Source organism: Plasmodium berghei (assembly GCF_900002375.2).
Source record: "Plasmodium berghei ANKA genome assembly, chromosome: 14".
NCBI lineage: Eukaryota > Apicomplexa > Aconoidasida > Haemosporida > Plasmodiidae > Plasmodium > Plasmodium berghei.
The window spans coordinates 510,795-529,806 of NC_036172.2; the positions used below are offsets into that span (position 1 = coordinate 510,795).

The window sequence follows — 19,012 nt, forward strand, 5'->3', positions numbered from 1 at the left end:
ACCAAATATATAGGAAATCAAATATATATGCAAATAAGTTTACGAATAAATAATATATAGAAAAATTGTTGGTAGAATAAGCACTATTATTCAGATTTCCATGTATAGAAAAATATGATATATAAGTATTATTTTATTTTAATTTATTTTGCCAACGGTTCCTGGAAAAAGTAAATGAGTGTGGTCGATACATTGGTTTTTACCATTTTATTTTTTTAAGGTTGGTAAAAAAAATTATTTCATTCTATAGAAAAAAATAACAAAATCACCACATATATTCACAAAACAATTGCATATTTTTTTATTTAATCCTTGCGGTTTTTAGCGACGGAGTTATTACGTATTGAACATAAAAGCGATAACTATTATATTACAAAGAATTGATAGTTGTAAAATGTTATTAAAAAATATAACAAAAAAAATATTCATGCATCTTATCTATATGTATGTAATATACCAATTTTAGAAAAAACATTCCAATGCTTTATTTATAGTGACAAAAAAAAAAAATGAAATATATGTGAATCGCTTAAAATGGGAATAAACAGTAATGATAATATATGTATAATTTGGGGATTTTTTTATTTCCTTCGTTTTTTGTTAAGTTAGCCCATTAATTTACAAAACTAAAATCTAATTTCTCACCAACGCTTTTGTCCTTTTGTTCATTTTGTTTTTCTAAATCAATAGATTCCTTTATCAAATTATATATGAGTAATTTTTCTTTTGCATTTATAAGGGAAAGAATGTCTTTAAAGAATTCTGGATTTTTAAATGCTATATTTCTAAAAATGTTAATTGATTCTTTAAAATATAAGGTCATATTATTATCAACAATATATATTTCATACTTTGTAAAATTATTTAGCTCTTCGTTTTGATATTCTAAAAGATCCCAATATTTTTCCTGATTCGTTTCATATATTAAATAACTTTTTGTTATTACTATATTTTCCCTTTTGCATAAATCTATAACTTTATAAATAAAGGTTATAAATGGAATTAACATTTTATTTGTTATATTTAAATTACTAAAAAATACATCAAAACATGTTTTTAATACTTTTATTGAATAACAAATAACATCTTCTATATAGGAATTGCTTGATATTAAACTATATGGTGAAATATTGTTTATTGAATAATTTGTTATAAATATAGGTATCATTCCATTTTTTATCACATTACATATAAAATAAAAAATAAATGATTCTTTATTATTTTTTATTAAAGACAAAATATTTTGTATAATATTTATTGAGGATATAATAATATGTTTTCTATTATTATTTATATGTGAAAGCTTGATGTCTATATCTTTATCATTTATTTTATTACAAGGGATATTTTCAGTACTGTTGGTTTCATTGTATGTTGTTCCATAAAAATACATACTTTTCATTATTTTCAAAATTAATATAAACAAATCCAAAATTTGCTTGTCATAATAGGACTTATATGTATCCTCCATTATATCAGTAGAGCTAACAAAGTGTATAAAGACAATTATTTTTATATATTCCAATTTTAATTTTTTTAAATCTTCTTTTTTCAAAAAGTCTATAATACGCTCATTATAATTTTGTTTTATTTTTGTTAAGTAATTATTTATATTATTAATTGAAGAATAATGAAAAAATAATTTTAATAACTTACTTAATAATTTTTCGTCTAATAATAAATTAATTTTTTCTAAAAATAGTTTTTGTAACAATAATATAATTTTGTCTTTAAAATTACTATCATTTATTTCGTTTAAAATAATATAACAATTTAAAAATGTATTCCATAATAATTTTGCATTTTCTACATTATTAATATTTTTATTATTTAAAAATTTGCTTACAACATATATACTTAGGGTGTATACTTTATATATTACCACTTTATCTCTTTTTTCAATTTTATTTTCTATAATATTATTATGAACTTCTGATATAAATTCTAATACTATATGTAAATTATTCTCATTTATATAAGAAACGGTATATTTTAATATATAATACAATGCAGTCCTTAAAAATGTGTTTTTTTTCATTTCTTCAAGGCTATTAATATTTCTGTGACAATTATTTTTGAAATTTTCATTGTTAGATTCATCGTTATTGCATTTATCATTCTGTTCACTTTTATAAATACATTTATTTAATTTTTCTTCATTTATATTATTATTCTTACTGTCATAATTCGGATCATTGTTTTGGTTACTTTTCGTTGATAAACAATTTCTCGATGAAATTTCATTTACTTCATTAATATATTCACCTTTGAACCATCCAATAATAATTAAGTAATTAAAAATAAAGGAAAAATATATTTCTCGTGTTTTCTCATTTATATTTTTTATACATTCCTTCAAAATATAAAGTATGAACAAAATAAATGTTCTGAAAAAAAAATAATACTTTTTGTCCAATATTATTTTCTTCCTTACTACATTTAAAAATTTAATAATAATTGGAAATGCAGAAAAGTAAAAAAGAGATAAAGATCGAGCCTTTTCATTTACACATGTAAAAAAATTATGAATAAAATTAAAATTCCTTTCATTTTGCCCATTACTATTATTGCCTTCTGATGACCATAAATATAAAATCATAGTATCGTATAAAATATAGCTAAGATTTTTTATAACAAAATTCATGTTAAAATTGGCTAAATTATTTTGAGCCTCTTCATTATTTATAATATAATAACAAAATGATTTATAAATAAATAGAAAATACACACATGCATCAAATTCGGAAAAAAATAGCGATGTATTTATTATATTTTTTTTGTTTATTAATTTATTAGCACTTTTTATTATTTCGGTAAATCCTTCAGAATAATTATCAATACTACTTTGGCAACCACTGCTGTTGGTATTTCCACTTTCACAGCTCCAACTATTTCCAAATGAAGTACTGATTTTATTTGTACTATCTTTTATTGCAAAGTGGAAAAAATATTTTATAAGTTTAGTGTTAGAATTACACAATTTTATATCATTGAGAAATAAAAATAAATTATATATATCAAATAATGGATATAAAAAGAAATGAGAAAATTGCTGAGCTTCACCATTTTTTTTGGTACTATTTACATCTTCATAATTGTTATTATCATTAATATATATATATTTAAATGATTCGAAATATGTTTTTAAAGAAGCCAAAATATTTATTTCATAATTTTGCAATAAAAGAATCTCATTATTAGTAGATAATTCATCAATAATGATTTTAGAAAATTTGAAAATGTTTAAATAAACAATTAATACTTTCATAGCAAGTTTAGACAATTTATAAAACTTTATTCCATAGTTTATATTATGTAATATAACTTTTAATAATACCTCAAAATTATCATATAATGAAAATTTATCAATAATTTTTTCAATATTCATATTATTTTTAAAATTTCCTTTATCTATAATTTTGGAATTGCTCAAACATTCTCTTATCTCAATAATGTGTTCAATATTTTCAAGTCTTTTTATCATTTCATCCTTATTCTTTGCATGCAAATTTTTATTCTCATATATATTACTATAATTTTTTATGTTTTTTTTTTCATCACTATAGATAAAATGATTTTTAGTTGTGTTATTATCAAGATCATCACTATCACTATCTTGGCTTTTATTTCGGAGGTTATTTTTTTCACTACTAATTTTTCTAGAGTTTCGAAAAAGCCCAACACTACCATTAGAAGAAAGGACATTTATTGTTTCATTAAAATTGTTTGTATCAACAGGAAATGCTGTATTCTGATTATTTTTTGCAACCATTTTTATTTCTTTAATATGAGATGACAATTTATTTTGATAATCCTTATAAATTATAATTTCTTTAAGACGCTTTTTCAAATAATTCGAATAATAGGGATCATTATGAATATAAATATAGGATGAATATGTTATTGTTTCCAAAAAAAATAATAATAATTTCATAACAAATAATTTAGTTTGATAAGAAAATGTATAATGAATGCTCATTGTTTCAAATATGTTGAAATATAATGATTTTTTATTATTTAAATTCCTTTTTGTATAATTTTCATCCAAGAAATCTATATGAATGTTAAAGTAAAAATTTTCACTGAATACAGACGTGTAAAAAATAGAGTTTTTTTTTTTGTTTTCATTTAATACTTGTTCATTTGTTAATAAATTATTTTCCTTTTCGTGCTTTGTATCATCCAAATTTTTGTTATAATCACTTTTATCATATTCAGAATTTTCAAAGTCATATTTTTTTATATCATAATGAATTATATTTTTAGCATTTAATACATTTTCAAATAAATTTATCCATTCATTGACGTTAAAAAACGAATATTTAAGTATTCTAAATTTTAATATATTAAACAAGTATTTCTTTATCATTTTTATGTCATTCTCATCATCATTAATAAAAAAATTGTAAAGAGCTATAATATAATAATCGAAGTTTTCATGCATAGGAATATATATCTTTTTCTTCACCAGTTTTAGTAGGGATATACTTGCATTTTTTATTAATTTAGTTTTATTAGAAATAAAAATATTCTTTTGTATAAGAATAGATATTTTGCTCATAAACTTTTTCATCTTACTTTTTTTGTACAAATCAAATAAGCTATTAATTGTCTTAAAAAAACGCCTGTTTATTTTTTTTTCATAAGAATTGAGCATTATTTCAAAAATTGTAAAGATTTGTTTTTCTATTTCTTTATAATATTTTTTACTTTTTCTAACACGTTTTGCAATATTTTTATAACTTTCATTTGTATCATTCTTTGTCGTATCATGGATTTTTTTCTTTTTCCATTTTATGTTATCCCATTTGTTCCTCTTTTTAAGAGCCCTCATTAAATTGTTGAAAAACACCAATACCCATTTGGCTTTCTTAATTTTAAAATTGTAAATATCCATATTTTCATTTTTCAATATATATGCCAGAATGATATCTAAACAACCTTTTATTCTGTCTACACTAATTTTTCCGTTGGATTTTTTTATTACCAAATTAAAATTTCTTAAAACGTAGATAAACATATTTTTTTCCTGTGGAATTATTTTTAGCATATTTAGGAAAATATCAAATAGTTTGAAAATAGTTTTTTTTTCATTAATTAATGCATTTTTGTTATTTTCTTGTTCGTCTAATACCATGCTACCATTATTATTCCATTCATTTTCTGTTTTTATCTTTTTATCAATTTGTTCGCGATTTTTATTTTGTTCAATAAAAAGGTTTTTTTTTTCCCCTTTCTTTGTTTTTTTATTTTTCCTAGGGTTTAATGTTAAATCATTTGAATAAATGTGCACTGAAGAAGTAGTAGCGTAATGTTTTATGTTGGAAATGTCGAGCTTAAAAATAAATTCTTTTTCATTTTTTTTTATAATAGAAGAAATATTTAAAAAAGGAATACCAAGAATTGAATTATTATCCACAATTTTATCATTATTATTTATGTTTATATATTTTTCTATATTAGTATTTCCATTTTCAAGGATAAAAGGTTGTTGATAATAATTTATTGATTTCCCTTTTGTGGCATTTTTTTTACTATTTATTTTAAAGTAGGATAAAATTATATTATTAATTAAAAAGGAAAAGATAACATATAAATTGTTCTCCTTAGTCATGCGTTTCGAAAAAAAGTTATATAGCTTTATAGACAAATTTATAATATACGAATTTATTTCACTATTATTACGACTAATAAAATATCCCATGAGTTTTATGATTAACACATTCAATAAACCATTGTTATTATTCATTTTATTTAATAATTTAATTATAGGTAATATATGTTTAAATAATTTGACCTTACTTTTATTATGCATTTGCTTTTTTAAAAATTTATCGAGTATTAATAAATAAACCATTACTTCGTTTCTATTTAAATCAACATTTAAAATACATCTAGATATGTTTTTAATAATTTTCATGAAAAAATTATATTTTTTCAAATATAATTCGAGTATTTCAATTATATTGATTAATGTTAATTTGTAATATCTATCGTAATTGTTTGATAAAATATTTAATATGTCTAACTTTTCTAAGTTCTCATGTAATAAGGGGGATTTGTTATTATAATCGTTTGGAATTTCATTTTCTGTTTTGTTCGGATTTTTTTTGCATTTAATTTGTTCTTTTTTAAATATATTTATTATCAAATTGCTAAAATCGTTCTTATCTTTATTTTTTACAAAATTAATCATATAGTTTAAGAAAAAATAAAAATAGACATTTTTGCTTTCCTTTACTTTTGCTATGGCTTCATTTACGTTCATTAATTCCTTTTCCTTTTCATTATATTCCAAAGTCCCTGCTTTGGGATAGTTTAATTTATCAATACTCTCACTAAAATTATTTATAGCATTTGATTTAGAAGAGTTTACCACATTTCCTTTGGTTATTCCATAGTTATTCAACTTTTTTTCAGTTTGCATATTAATATCGATGTCTTTTTCCTTCATTTCCTTTTCTTGGGTTAAGTTTATTCCAAATTTTTGATACTTTATAAAAATTGTAATTTTGTATATAATTCTTATTAAATATATAGCAAATATGAGAAGAATGTTTTCAATATTTACCAACCTACACATTTGTGTAAAACCATATTCATAGAAGTAAAACATTTTTATTTCTTTTTTTTTAGAAATTGCATTTTTATTATAAATTTTTTTTTCCATTTTTTGAATTACGCCATTTGTACTCAAATATTTTTTTATTTTTTTGGTATCTTCATCGTCTTCATTTTTAGATGTAGATTTAACATTATTTTCTTCAATACTCTCTTCTTCCAAGTTATCACTATTGTTATATTCTTCAGTGATATGATGAAATTTATAAAATAATTCAAATAACGTATTTACTATTTTGTATATATGACCAAAAAAAAGAAATGTAACAATTTCAGATGATAAAAATATATAAATAATTTTCAAAATGTACACTAAAATAAATAAATTATCTACAAGAAAAAAATTTGACGAGTTCATTTTTTTTTTTTTAATCTGCTCTTCATAAGATTTAATAAAGCACTCTATTCTAGCTTTATCAATCTCACTCATCATTTCATTTAGTATATCAATTAAAAGTCGAAAAATAGAATTTCCATATAATATTTGATAAATAACCCAATACCATTTTATATTATTACAACTTGAAAAAGAGTTTCTAAAAACAGGATTATTTATTTCTAAACTTTTTTTTCTAGCAACATTTGTTCTCTCTAACATACCTTCATCTAAATACTTATTATTATACTCAGTGAAAATTACTTGATTTATTATAATGAAAACTATAGAATGGATTAATGAATATGAGATAATTCTCCTTAATTCATTTATCGTTTTTAATGGATGTACTTGAATTTTTGAAAGAAATAATTTACATATGTCAAATATAGACACTATTAAATTGTCCAAATGATATATTTTATAAAATGATATAGATTGATAAATAATTTTTTTTAATGTAATTGAACTTATTATAAGAATACTGACTTGTTTTTCCACATCATCAAATGTATCTAATGTTAAGGATGTCATAAAATTTGCATTAATTATAGTTATATAATTAACTAATAGTGATATTAAATTATATATATAATATGGAAATTTTATAAAAATATTTAGAAATAAATTTATAATATATCTTACTATATCTATATCAATATGTATACCGTTCATGTTATTTATTATATTTTTAATAATTTTTTCATACTTTCGATATTTTTCTTTTTCGATATTATCATTTATTATAATTTCATTATATAAAATTATTAAAACTTTTAATATGATGTTATTTTTTTTTCTTTCATTTACATCACTTGCTACGTTGTTATTTAATATGAGATAATTCTTTATTTGGCTTTCTAAAAAAATACGGATCTTTAAATCTTCAAGTGATTGCTTTTCTATTTCCTCATTATCTTCATCTAAATCATTATTATTTCCTATTGCCTCTCTTTTCATTATTCCTTTGTCTTCCTCATCACAATTTTTCATATATATATCACTATTTATTTTTCCTTTTAAATCATTATCATTTTCGTAATTTGCTTTAATACCTTTCTTACAATTACTATTTTCCTCATTGACATTAGTACTATAATAGCCTTCTCCCTCTTTACTTATATTTTGTGTTTCTAAATTTTTTTTATTAACGCAAGGAGAATTGCATAAAGAGTCATTTCTTTCATTTCCTAGCATATCTTTACTTTTTTGATCTCGAAAAATATTAGAAGTGTTTTCGTTTTTATAAACAAATTCCTTTTCTTTTCTTTCTACAGTTTTGGTATTTTTTCCATTATCTAAATTGTTGTATTGCTTATTAAAGTATTTATTTGTGGCAACATTTTTTCGGCTTATAAATATATTATCGTCGCTAGTTTCATCACAAAAGTTTTTCGAATTATTTTCATGCTTTTGATTATAGCTATTTTTACATTTCTCATTTCGTTGTAACCTTTTTTTTTTTTCTTTTATTATTGTATAAGTGTCTTTTTTTCTGTGATTAATTAATTGTTTTATTATTTTTGTTGAATAAAATATCAAATGCTTTATTTCAAAACAGTTTGAAATATTGTTTGTATATAAAGGGGATTTTATGTTTTTTTTTTTTGCACAATTTGAACAGACAGTATCTATAAGGCTGATAAAATATTTTATAATTTTTATTATTGATTTTTCAGAAAATTTTTTAGAACAAAATAATACATTTTTAAAGGATTCAAGAAAAATTATTCTCAATAAAGTATTATGAATCAAAGAGTTGTATATTTTTAGAATACGCTTATCTTCAGAAGGTGCTACATTTAATTCATCACAATTTATTTCTTCTCTATGCATCATAAACTTATAATCTATTTCTAGCAAGTGATTTATAAAATTATCTTGATTAACATTTGTAGAGGAATAAGATGATGATTTTTCTTGGTTTTTTTGCGTTTTGAAAAATTCATATTTATTAAATTTGGTTTTTCGATATTTTCGATTAATATTGTCCACGTTAAGAAAACTATATAATATTACTTCATCGAAATAATTATATTTTTTGAGGACTTTTAAAAAAAATAACTTCTTCACCCATGTATAATCATGATAAGTATCTGAAAAAATATTTAATATAATATTTTTGAAATGATTAATGAATGATTGGAAATTATAAATAGACAAAGGGGTCTTTCTTTTTTTTACAATTTTTTTATTAAATTCTTTATTATTTTGAAAGAAAAACCCATTAATATTTTCGGGATGAACATAATTTTGTTCATCTTTTTCTTCTACTTTTATTTTATTTATTTTTGAGATAATTTCATCTGTTGCTATTTTTAAAATATCTGTAAAAAAATATGCCTTTTTTTTTTCATCATCATGCTTATTTCTTTTATTTTCCTTAGAGTAATAATCTTTATTTTTATCATAAAATTTATTGTTTACTATTTCAGGCATAGCCTCTATACTATCAATATTTTCTTTTGCGCCATTTTTAATTAATAATAAATTATTACTTTTATTGTATTTTATATTAACCAAATTACTGAATATAACGCTAGCAAATTTAATAATGTATTTAACATTTATTATATTTTTATATTTATTAAAATTTATACTATCAGTTATATAACTTATAAAATATTCACATTCTATAATAGAATATTCAGGATGAATTATAAAAATATTTCTAAGGCATTTTATTATTTTACTTTGACTCAATTCTTCTTTATCACTTATTTCTCTTTTCATAAATTTATATATTTTTTCACTGTCTAAATAATTTATTGATAGTGTTTTTATTATTTTATTCATACACGAAAAATAAAAATATTTCAATTCTCCATTGTTTGATCGTTTTACCTTTTCTAAAAAAAATAATGATGTTAATTGCGTGTAGAAATATAATACAAAAAAGGAATTATCAGTAAAATAAATCGTAATAAAAACAAGTATATTTTGTTATGCCCACACATTTGGAGTGCATATTTTATATGGCCATAAGTATGTAAAATATTCACAGGCATAAATATATTTATACATCTTTTATTATACACATTTATTGTCATTACTTGAGTATTCAATTAAGGAGGGAATGTGAGGGATTATCGCTGACTTGAATTTAGGCAAAACTAAAGAAGTTAGCAAAATTACATTTTTTGATAAGTTTTCATATATGATTTTTGATTCGGAAACGGAATTAGATAAACTTTTATAAAAAATGATCTCTAATATTTCATTGAAATGCTTATTGATATTATAGTCTGTACATGCATAAAGTTTTATATACCATATTTTTAATAGTTTTAAAATAAAATTGTGGTTATTTTTTTTTAATATTAATACTAAGTTTTTATCCAAATTTTCAAAAATTTCGATAAGGTGTTTTTTTTTCACTTCATCTATTATACTGTTTATGATTAACAAATTTTTCATTATCCTAAAATTTGCAATATTGCTTCTTGAGCTTGATATAGTTTCATACTCTTTTATCATAAAATAATAATTTTTTTCTAAACTGTTATAGTTATTGATATACTTCTTATCCATTTTTAAGGAGTTAGGGCTTAAATCCATTTTTAGTCTATTTCACCTTTTTAATATTTTTTATTATCAAAAAAATTGATAAATTATATATGGAAGCTTAATTGAGTTGGCGTATTATCAAATTGTAGAAACAAAATAACTTAGACCGTTAATGGCTAAGATTATATTTGTAAAATCGGAAACTTAAGGTTCCATATTGGCGCTATTGCATATATATGTATTATACACGCTTATATAGTTATGAAAATAATAATTTAATATTCGAAATATTCTTACATAGTATTATGACAAAATATCAAAACTTGTAAATACTCAAAAATGGGAAAATACATTTTGAAATACTTTTATAATTTCAACATTCATATAAAAAAATAAAAAGGGAATATTTAAATATAATAATTTGAAAAGGTTGTATAAACTTATTACAAAATTTAATTTACTAAATAAATAAATATGTATATAATATAATATATTATGTATGCGTTTATATAAAATATTCTATATATCCCCAATAAATAAATTGATATTTAGTTGAAATAACTACATGTTAAATAAGAATAATTCCCTTGAGTTATTATATTATGATAATAAAAAAAATTTCGTAAAATATTTATTTAAGGTTTTATCCATTTAAAAAATAGGATATATTCAAATGTTAAGAAGAAAAAAAATGTATAGAAAATAAAGCAATATAAAATATCCTAAATTATATGCCAAACCAACAAAGTCATTACTTTGCATTTATTTACATAATAAATAAATATTTATCATAATATTTTGTTCAAACATAAAAAATGTGTTTTAAATAAAAATGTGTACCTTTTGAGGATTATATATCTTAATCATATTATTCACATGTTATGGAAATAGATAGACGATTTAAAATAGCTAAAAATGAATAAACAAAACTAATTTATGCCCGCTTAATATTAATTCAAATTGCATGACTTATTAAAAGGTTTTATAAAATCAATAATATATATAATGCTGGTAATAAAGAAAAATATATGTAACGATACAAAAAAACGATTTTTTATTAAAAATGAAGTAAAATTAAAATTTTTAATTTACCACATTTGTGTGATATGTTGTGCTAATAATTTATTCTTTTCCATCTTTTATGAATGCCAACTTATCACCGATTACACAAAATCGGTAGCAATGTATATTTTGTAATAAAATATTTTTAAACGAAAAAAAACTTTATATACATAAATAAATTACACTTAAAAATATTAAAGTTTGTTATGACATACCATATTTATAGGCGTATTTAATAATTAGACAAAACATAATAAAAAGAGAAATAATAGTAATTACGTTTTAAATGAATAACCAAATAACGAAAAAAAAAAAAATATGAATTAGCGTAAAAGTATATGAATATATATATGCTTTATAAATGAGTTAATAAAAAATGTGTGATTGCATTATTGCATATTTGTTGAGTCTTCTAAAATAATAAAAAAAATGGGAATAATGATTATAAACTTATATGAGCAAATTGTTTCTACAACATAAATTATAAATCGAAAGATAGTATTACATTGTTTTACTATCTTGTTTTTGATCTCTCATCATTTCTTTGCTTTTATCCACCTGTTTTTATATGATAATCTAAAAAAATATTTGCCTACGTCGTTTTATCGATATAAATATACTATATATAAATAGAAAAATGAATATAAGCAATACGACATGAGCCACGTATTTTAACATTTTCGTTTTTTTTTGCTCTTCTAACAGTCGCTGATATTCCAAATCTCTTTCATTTTTCTCTTTTTCATTTTGTTCATAATATTTATCAATAGCCTCGTAAAATAATTTCCTTTCGTCTTTACTTATGTTCATTTTTTTTAGTGCGATAGTTTGAATTTGTAAGAAAGCTTGATCAACATATATGTAATTGTGCTTGTAAAATTTGGGAGCTAAACTTTCTAAATTATATAATTTTAAAAAATTAGATACGTCCGTTTTTAACATTTCCTGTTCATAATTTTTTCTTTTTCGTAATTCTTTTTCTTTATATACTTTTTCTTTTTCTTCATTTTTATGGGAAGCAATTTCTTCATGTTTTTTTAAAATATCATTATATGTTTCATTATTATTATTTTTTAATGTTTCGTCAAAATTGTATTTTAAAAATAAATCACATAAATTTTTCAAGTTTTCTTTAGCTGCGATATGTAAAGGCGAATTATTTTCTTTATTTATACAATTTTTTATATCTACTTTTTTTGTTTCTAGTATTAATTGAGCTACATTACATAAATGTTCTTTAGCACAAATATGTAAAACTGAATTCATATTTTTGTCCTTTACATTAATATCTGCATTCTTTTCAATTAGTAATCGAGCAGCCTCCTCATTGTTTCTTTTGATGGATGTTATTAATGGTGTATTATTTTGGATATCTATTGCATTTATATCAGCTTTATTTTTTAATAACAATTCAATGCCTTTTAAATAATTATGTTCGCAAGCTATATGCAAACTAGTTTTCCCATCTCTGTTTTTTTCATTCACATTAATATTTTTTTCAATTAATAGCTTACTTATATTTATTATATCGTGTCCAATAACCATACATTTCATCAATGCATTTTCTTTGGTCTTTTTATCTTTTAAAAATATATTTACATTTTGATCATTTATTAAATAATTGCAACATTCAATGCTCCCCTTTTCAATGCCATATAATAACAAAGTCAACCCTTCTTTGTTATATTCGTTTAAATTTACATCTTCTTCTTTTAAAATTTGTTCAAATTTGGGTAAATCATCTTTCATTATAATTTTCCATATCTTAGAACTCATCTTAAAGGCAACTAAAAAGGCCAATGGAATTATTTGAGTTATCTAAAAATGCCCCCCAAAATTCAAACAAAATAGAAAAATGAAAACAGAATGAAAACAGAATAATACATAATTATGTCATATGGCTTTTTTCCTCCTCTGTGTAATAAATAAAAATAAATTATAAAGCCATGCTCAATAATAATTTTTAAAAAAATAGAAAAAAAAATTTCATAAATAAAATCAAAAATAAAACAAAATGCAAACACGGAAAACATGTATTCATAAATTGTATGACCATATGAACGTGCAAAAAAATATAATAAAATATAGTACAAATAAAAATGACGAAAAAAATATGTTAAACAAATGAGCGGAAAATATAGGGATATTCCCTATTTTCATTCATTATGCATATATATTTATTAACCATTTAAATTTTTTTTAAAGTTACAGCATATTAAATATCCATTCTTCGGTTTTGAAAAATTCATAGAAATTATTAACTTGTATAATATTTTTTCAAACATAATGTTATACACGTGCATATTTATTATCTTTTTGTATGTAGCATATTGCAACAGAATTTTATTTTATTTATATATATATTATTTTTTAATATAGAAATATTAATTGCCTTATATACTATTCCATATTATTTGTGAAAATTTGAATAACCCATAGTTTTATGTAGATATTTTTTTTATTATATTGCCAAATACCTGTCAGGTATTTATTTTATTCAGTGTATATATATTGAACAAACATAGTTACATACATATATGTTTATATATATAGCGTTTTGATATTATCTATATATATACACAATTGTGCTTTTAATTAGCTTTGAATATATGGTGAAATTATTCAAAATGTATAAAAAGGCACATATTTAGTGTTGGCCACATGGAGAATTTTTTTCACACCCCAAAGTTTTTGAAAATGCTTATCACTCTTACTAGCGATTTGCATTAAAAATTTAATGTACTATTTATTTTTTATACAATTTTTTTGCACATTTTTTGTGGTTGCTTTCATATAACTTTTTATATATTCCCACTTTTTGTATCCCCTTGACTTGTGATCTAAAACTTATTTTGGAGATGATTTCATCAAGGACCACATTTCATAAGGTGAAACGAAATATAATATTTTTTCAGCAAATAAAAAATGCTCGAAACATTGAGATTGAAAAAAAAAATGCACAGGAAAATGCAAGAATAGTAAATCGAAATATCGCAAGCAGTAATGTGAGTAACGTCACAAATAAAACAGATTTTAACACATCACATAGCATTAAAAATAACGTGAAAAATGTAAATTCAAATGGTGATAATGGTAGTGAACATTTATTGAATATAAGGATTAAAAAAGATGGAAAAGAAGAAAATACCAAAATTTACTTGAATAAACAAAACGGAAAAAGAAATTATACAATAAACAGTTTTATCAATATAAAAAATAATAAAACGATAGTAAATGTGAATGAAAGTGAAAATACTCTCCTTGGCGGGAGTAGTAAAATATTGTTAAATAATGGAATAAAGGGGAGATTAAATTCAAACAATAATAATAATGGAAGTATGAATAATACAAATATATATATTAATAAACTTCATGATTATTTAGACATTTCTTATAAATCAGAAGGTGATAAAATCAGAATAAACAAAATTTTGAGCAAATTACGAAATGATAATATAACTATTAGTGTCATATTAGATGTTTTAAAAAATTTGTGTAATATATTTTTTAAAAAAAGTTCGCATAACAATTTAGACAATTTGATAATTATCAACAATTTAAATAATAATAGTATTACTGGTAAGAATATATCAAAAAAATTAAAAAACTATTTTGAAGAGTATTTTATAAATATAAGCAAATATATAATAAAATACATTTCTTTTATTAATGAACATGACATATTTAATTTGTATAAATATTTATATTATCTAAATTATCCACTAAGTCAGGATACTATGGAATTACTACAAGAACAATTTTATTTGCATATAGACAAATTAGATTCTTTAAAAGTTGCTCAAATATTTTATATAATAAACACTTTTTATAAAAATTCCTATTTAAAAGAACCGGACGCTTTCTTTGTATATGTTATTGATGAAAAATTTAAAAATAGTTATAATAATAATGGTCATAAATTTTATACAACTTCATCATTAACAGATCAGATAAATGATAATATAATTAATGGCAATATTTCGAATTATGCAAATTCAACAATTTCTAAAGAAAATGATAAATACCTATATAAAAGTATTTTATTTGATTCCAATTTAAATAATAGTTATAAAGGTACGAGTATAGAAGCTGTACCAAATTCGCAAAATTATAAATATAATGACGAGCATTATAACAAATATCCTGATATTATTATAAATAATTCAAATTCACTAAATCATTTAAACCCCATAACACTTAGTAAACAAAATAACACATCTATCAATGTTTTACAATCGGATTTATTAAATACACTACCCAGCTATAAAAAATATAGTTATAATAGTAATGAAACTATTACAGAAAATAACGAACTTCTTTTAGTTTTTAAATATATCCAAAATTTTCATCACAAAATGAATTTTTTTTATGATCGAAATATTATGAACAATTTAGAAAAAAGTTTGAATAATTTTTCGATCGAGACATTATTAGTTATATTAAATATATATATAAATAATAATGATGAATTATTTAATAGAAAAATTTTAAATGTCTTATATTATAATATAGACAATATGAATGAACAAAATCTAATTTTATTAACTGATTATTTCAAAAATACGAAAATACTTATGAACAGTAAATATTATACTAGTAAAGATATAAATGAAATATCAATAATTAACAAAATTATAGATAAAATAAAAAAAGATAATGATCTTATTATTCCAAACAATCTTGCTTGTATTTATTTAAACCTTTATGATGTGGTAAATAAAATGCCATTGTCTAATAACACAAACAATAATATGAAAAATAATAGACAAGAATATGAACATTTTAATAGTCCACAAAATCAAAATACTAATGAAAATATATCACATGTTAATAATTCATTGAATCATGGTACTATACCTGATCAACCTGTTTACAAATTGGAAAACGAATATAATTTTCAAAATAACGAAATGTCTTACAAAACAAATGAAAATATAAATGAAGAAGATATACATTATAGGGAAACAAATAATTTAGAAAATTATGAACAAATGGAAAATATAAAAAATAACATGATAAATGGTAAATATATAGATAGATCTGCATTACTTTATGAATTAATCAAATTTTGTGATGGCCAAATTAATAATATTTCTTGTTTTTCATCTATTCTTGATTTATATTTAATATATATTAAAAATGAGGTTATAAAAAGTAAAACCATACAAATTTTTGAAAAAAAAATAAAAACAAATAAAAATAAATTGACACAACAAAATATCTCAAACATAATAATGTCTCTAAGTATACATCCTTATCATTATACTCAAATGTTCACATATTTGGAAAGTTTATTAATTGAAAAATTAAACAATATAAATAATCATGATGAAAATCACGAAAATAATATAATCCCAATTAATGAATATGATAATCAAAATAATATTAGTAATATTTCTAACACTGCAAATGAAACAGAAGATAGTTTTTCAGATATAGACCCCAATTGCTTAATTGATATATCACTAGCCTTTGGAATTAGTGGAAGACATAATTTTAATTTATGGAAATTTGTTGATGTTCATAAAATAATATTAACATGCAATAAAAAATTATTACTGTATTTATCATATAGCTTTTTATTAACAAATTATTTTTGTCCAACATCATGGTTTTTTATAATTAAAAGAATTGTAGAAGATGTTAAAGGATTTAATAAAAAGCAATATGAATTATTATATGAAATATTAAAATGTAGTATATTATTTAATTATATAGATTTAAATAATTTTACAAATATGCCTAAAAAATTTTCTATAAATTTCAATAGTGCAAAAACATTATTAAATAACAAAAATGATACAAATAATTTTTTAAAAAATTTTCATTATCTATTAAATACATCTTATTATCACTACAAATTAAAGCTAATAAATAATCAATATGCTTCAAATGTGCCATATGAAGAAGTTTTTAATTATCTAAAATTAAATTATGAAAAAAATATCGAATTTAAGCAATTATATATTATCCCATTTTTATTAAAAGATTATAATGTTATTATTGACCCATTACCATCGGCACCTATTCATAAATCGAGTGGATATATAATGGGAGAAATACAACTAAAACATAAAGTTTTTAGACATGAAAATTATGTGGTTTTGTCATTTTATGATGGAATGTGGAATGAATTTATAAAGCAATCAAATAACAGCATTCATGACAAAAATATATATGACGTTAAAGCTTTAGCTGATCGTTTTAAAACATATACCGAATCACACATTAAAATTAAAATCAATAAAAATAATATATCAACACCTTCTGCACTTGTATATAATCATACCAAAAATAAAATTAATACTCAGGCAAATTATTTAAAGTATAAAAAACAAAACGTGCCTCAGGAAAACGCCAAAAAATACCTAGTAAACAAAACGAACAGATCTATCAATAATCAGGATAAAAAAAAGTACTTAAAAATCAGAACTAAGGCTATTAAAAAAAATATATAACTACAAAAAAAATTGAACACTATATACATTTGCATTCTCTCTCTTAATGTTGCATAATACACATTTATATCATCTGCGCATCTGTATCAATATTGTATACTATTTTTTTGTTTTTTTGTTTTTTACATTTAGTGAAATTTATTTTTTGGTATAAAACATATACTATAAAAAAATAATGTAAATAAGTTGATAACATATTTATAAGGAACATTTATTTTTTTATTGATGGAAAATTAATAAGAAATATTTTTCTTCCGTTCTAAAGGTCAATGCCCATCCTTAAAAATGAATATTTTTGCGTGTTAAATTTTACAAAAAAAATATATTAAATTTAATTTTTATTAATTAAAATATTCTTATTTAAATTTATTGGTAAATAAAAAATAAATAGATTTAATTAATTTTTCTAATAGCAAGTAACAGGCAAAAATATGGAATCATCTTCATAATAAATTTGAATATTTATCCTTTTTTATAAGTATACAATGCATGATAGTTTTGTTAACTTGATTTTGGTTACCTGCTTATATAATAATTTTATACTACTACTTCAGTCGGCCATCTTTATTTAGCTTTTTTATTTTATTTATATTTTTTTAATTCATTTTTTATACCATCATGTTTGCTTTAATCGGGTTAAATAATTTTGTATTTTATCATAATAAAACATAATTTAAAATTCACAGTTCTATATGAAATTTTTTTATTATATTAGTTTTAAAATTTGGTTTTACAGCATATATAGATACAATATATATTCTCTAATTTTACACTTTTCCCACCATATGTTTTCACCTCAATGTGACAGTTTATAATACATTTGATTATGCAAAGGCTTATTCATCTATTTTTCTTTAAATATAATAATATTTAATATATACTATATTTTCGTATGAGTATATTTATAAGGCTATATAAGCATACATATTCAGATTGTATTATTGTGAGTTAACAAATATAATTTCTCTATATATAAACAGTGAATAAA

The 19,012-nt window shown here is 20.9% G+C and overlaps 3 protein-coding genes across 3 annotated transcripts; 1 reads left to right on the forward strand and 2 right to left on the reverse strand.

Annotated features, from left to right (window-relative positions):
* Positions 1 to 613: 613 nt before the first annotated feature.
* PBANKA_1412200 (conserved Plasmodium protein, unknown function) lies at positions 614 to 10,555 on the reverse strand (the record flags this gene model as incomplete). Its single annotated transcript, XM_034567449.1, has 2 exons — positions 614 to 9,846; positions 10,051 to 10,555. The coding sequence occupies 2 exons, from the start codon at positions 10,553 to 10,555 to the stop codon at positions 614 to 616; spliced, it is 9,738 nt and encodes a 3,245-aa protein (XP_034423945.1).
* A 1,587-nt stretch (positions 10,556 to 12,142) lies between these two features.
* Positions 12,143 to 13,342, reverse strand: PBANKA_1412300 (ankyrin-repeat protein, putative; the record flags this gene model as incomplete). Its single annotated transcript, XM_034567450.1, has 1 exon — positions 12,143 to 13,342. One exon carries the CDS (start codon positions 13,340 to 13,342, stop codon positions 12,143 to 12,145), a length of 1,200 nt encoding a protein of 399 aa, XP_034423946.1.
* Positions 13,343 to 14,424: 1,082 nt separating this feature from the next.
* On the forward strand, positions 14,425 to 18,024 carry PBANKA_1412400 (conserved protein, unknown function; the record flags this gene model as incomplete). Its single annotated transcript, XM_034567451.1, has 1 exon — positions 14,425 to 18,024. One exon carries the CDS (start codon positions 14,425 to 14,427, stop codon positions 18,022 to 18,024), a length of 3,600 nt encoding a protein of 1,199 aa, XP_034423947.1.
* Positions 18,025 to 19,012: the final 988 nt, after the last annotated feature.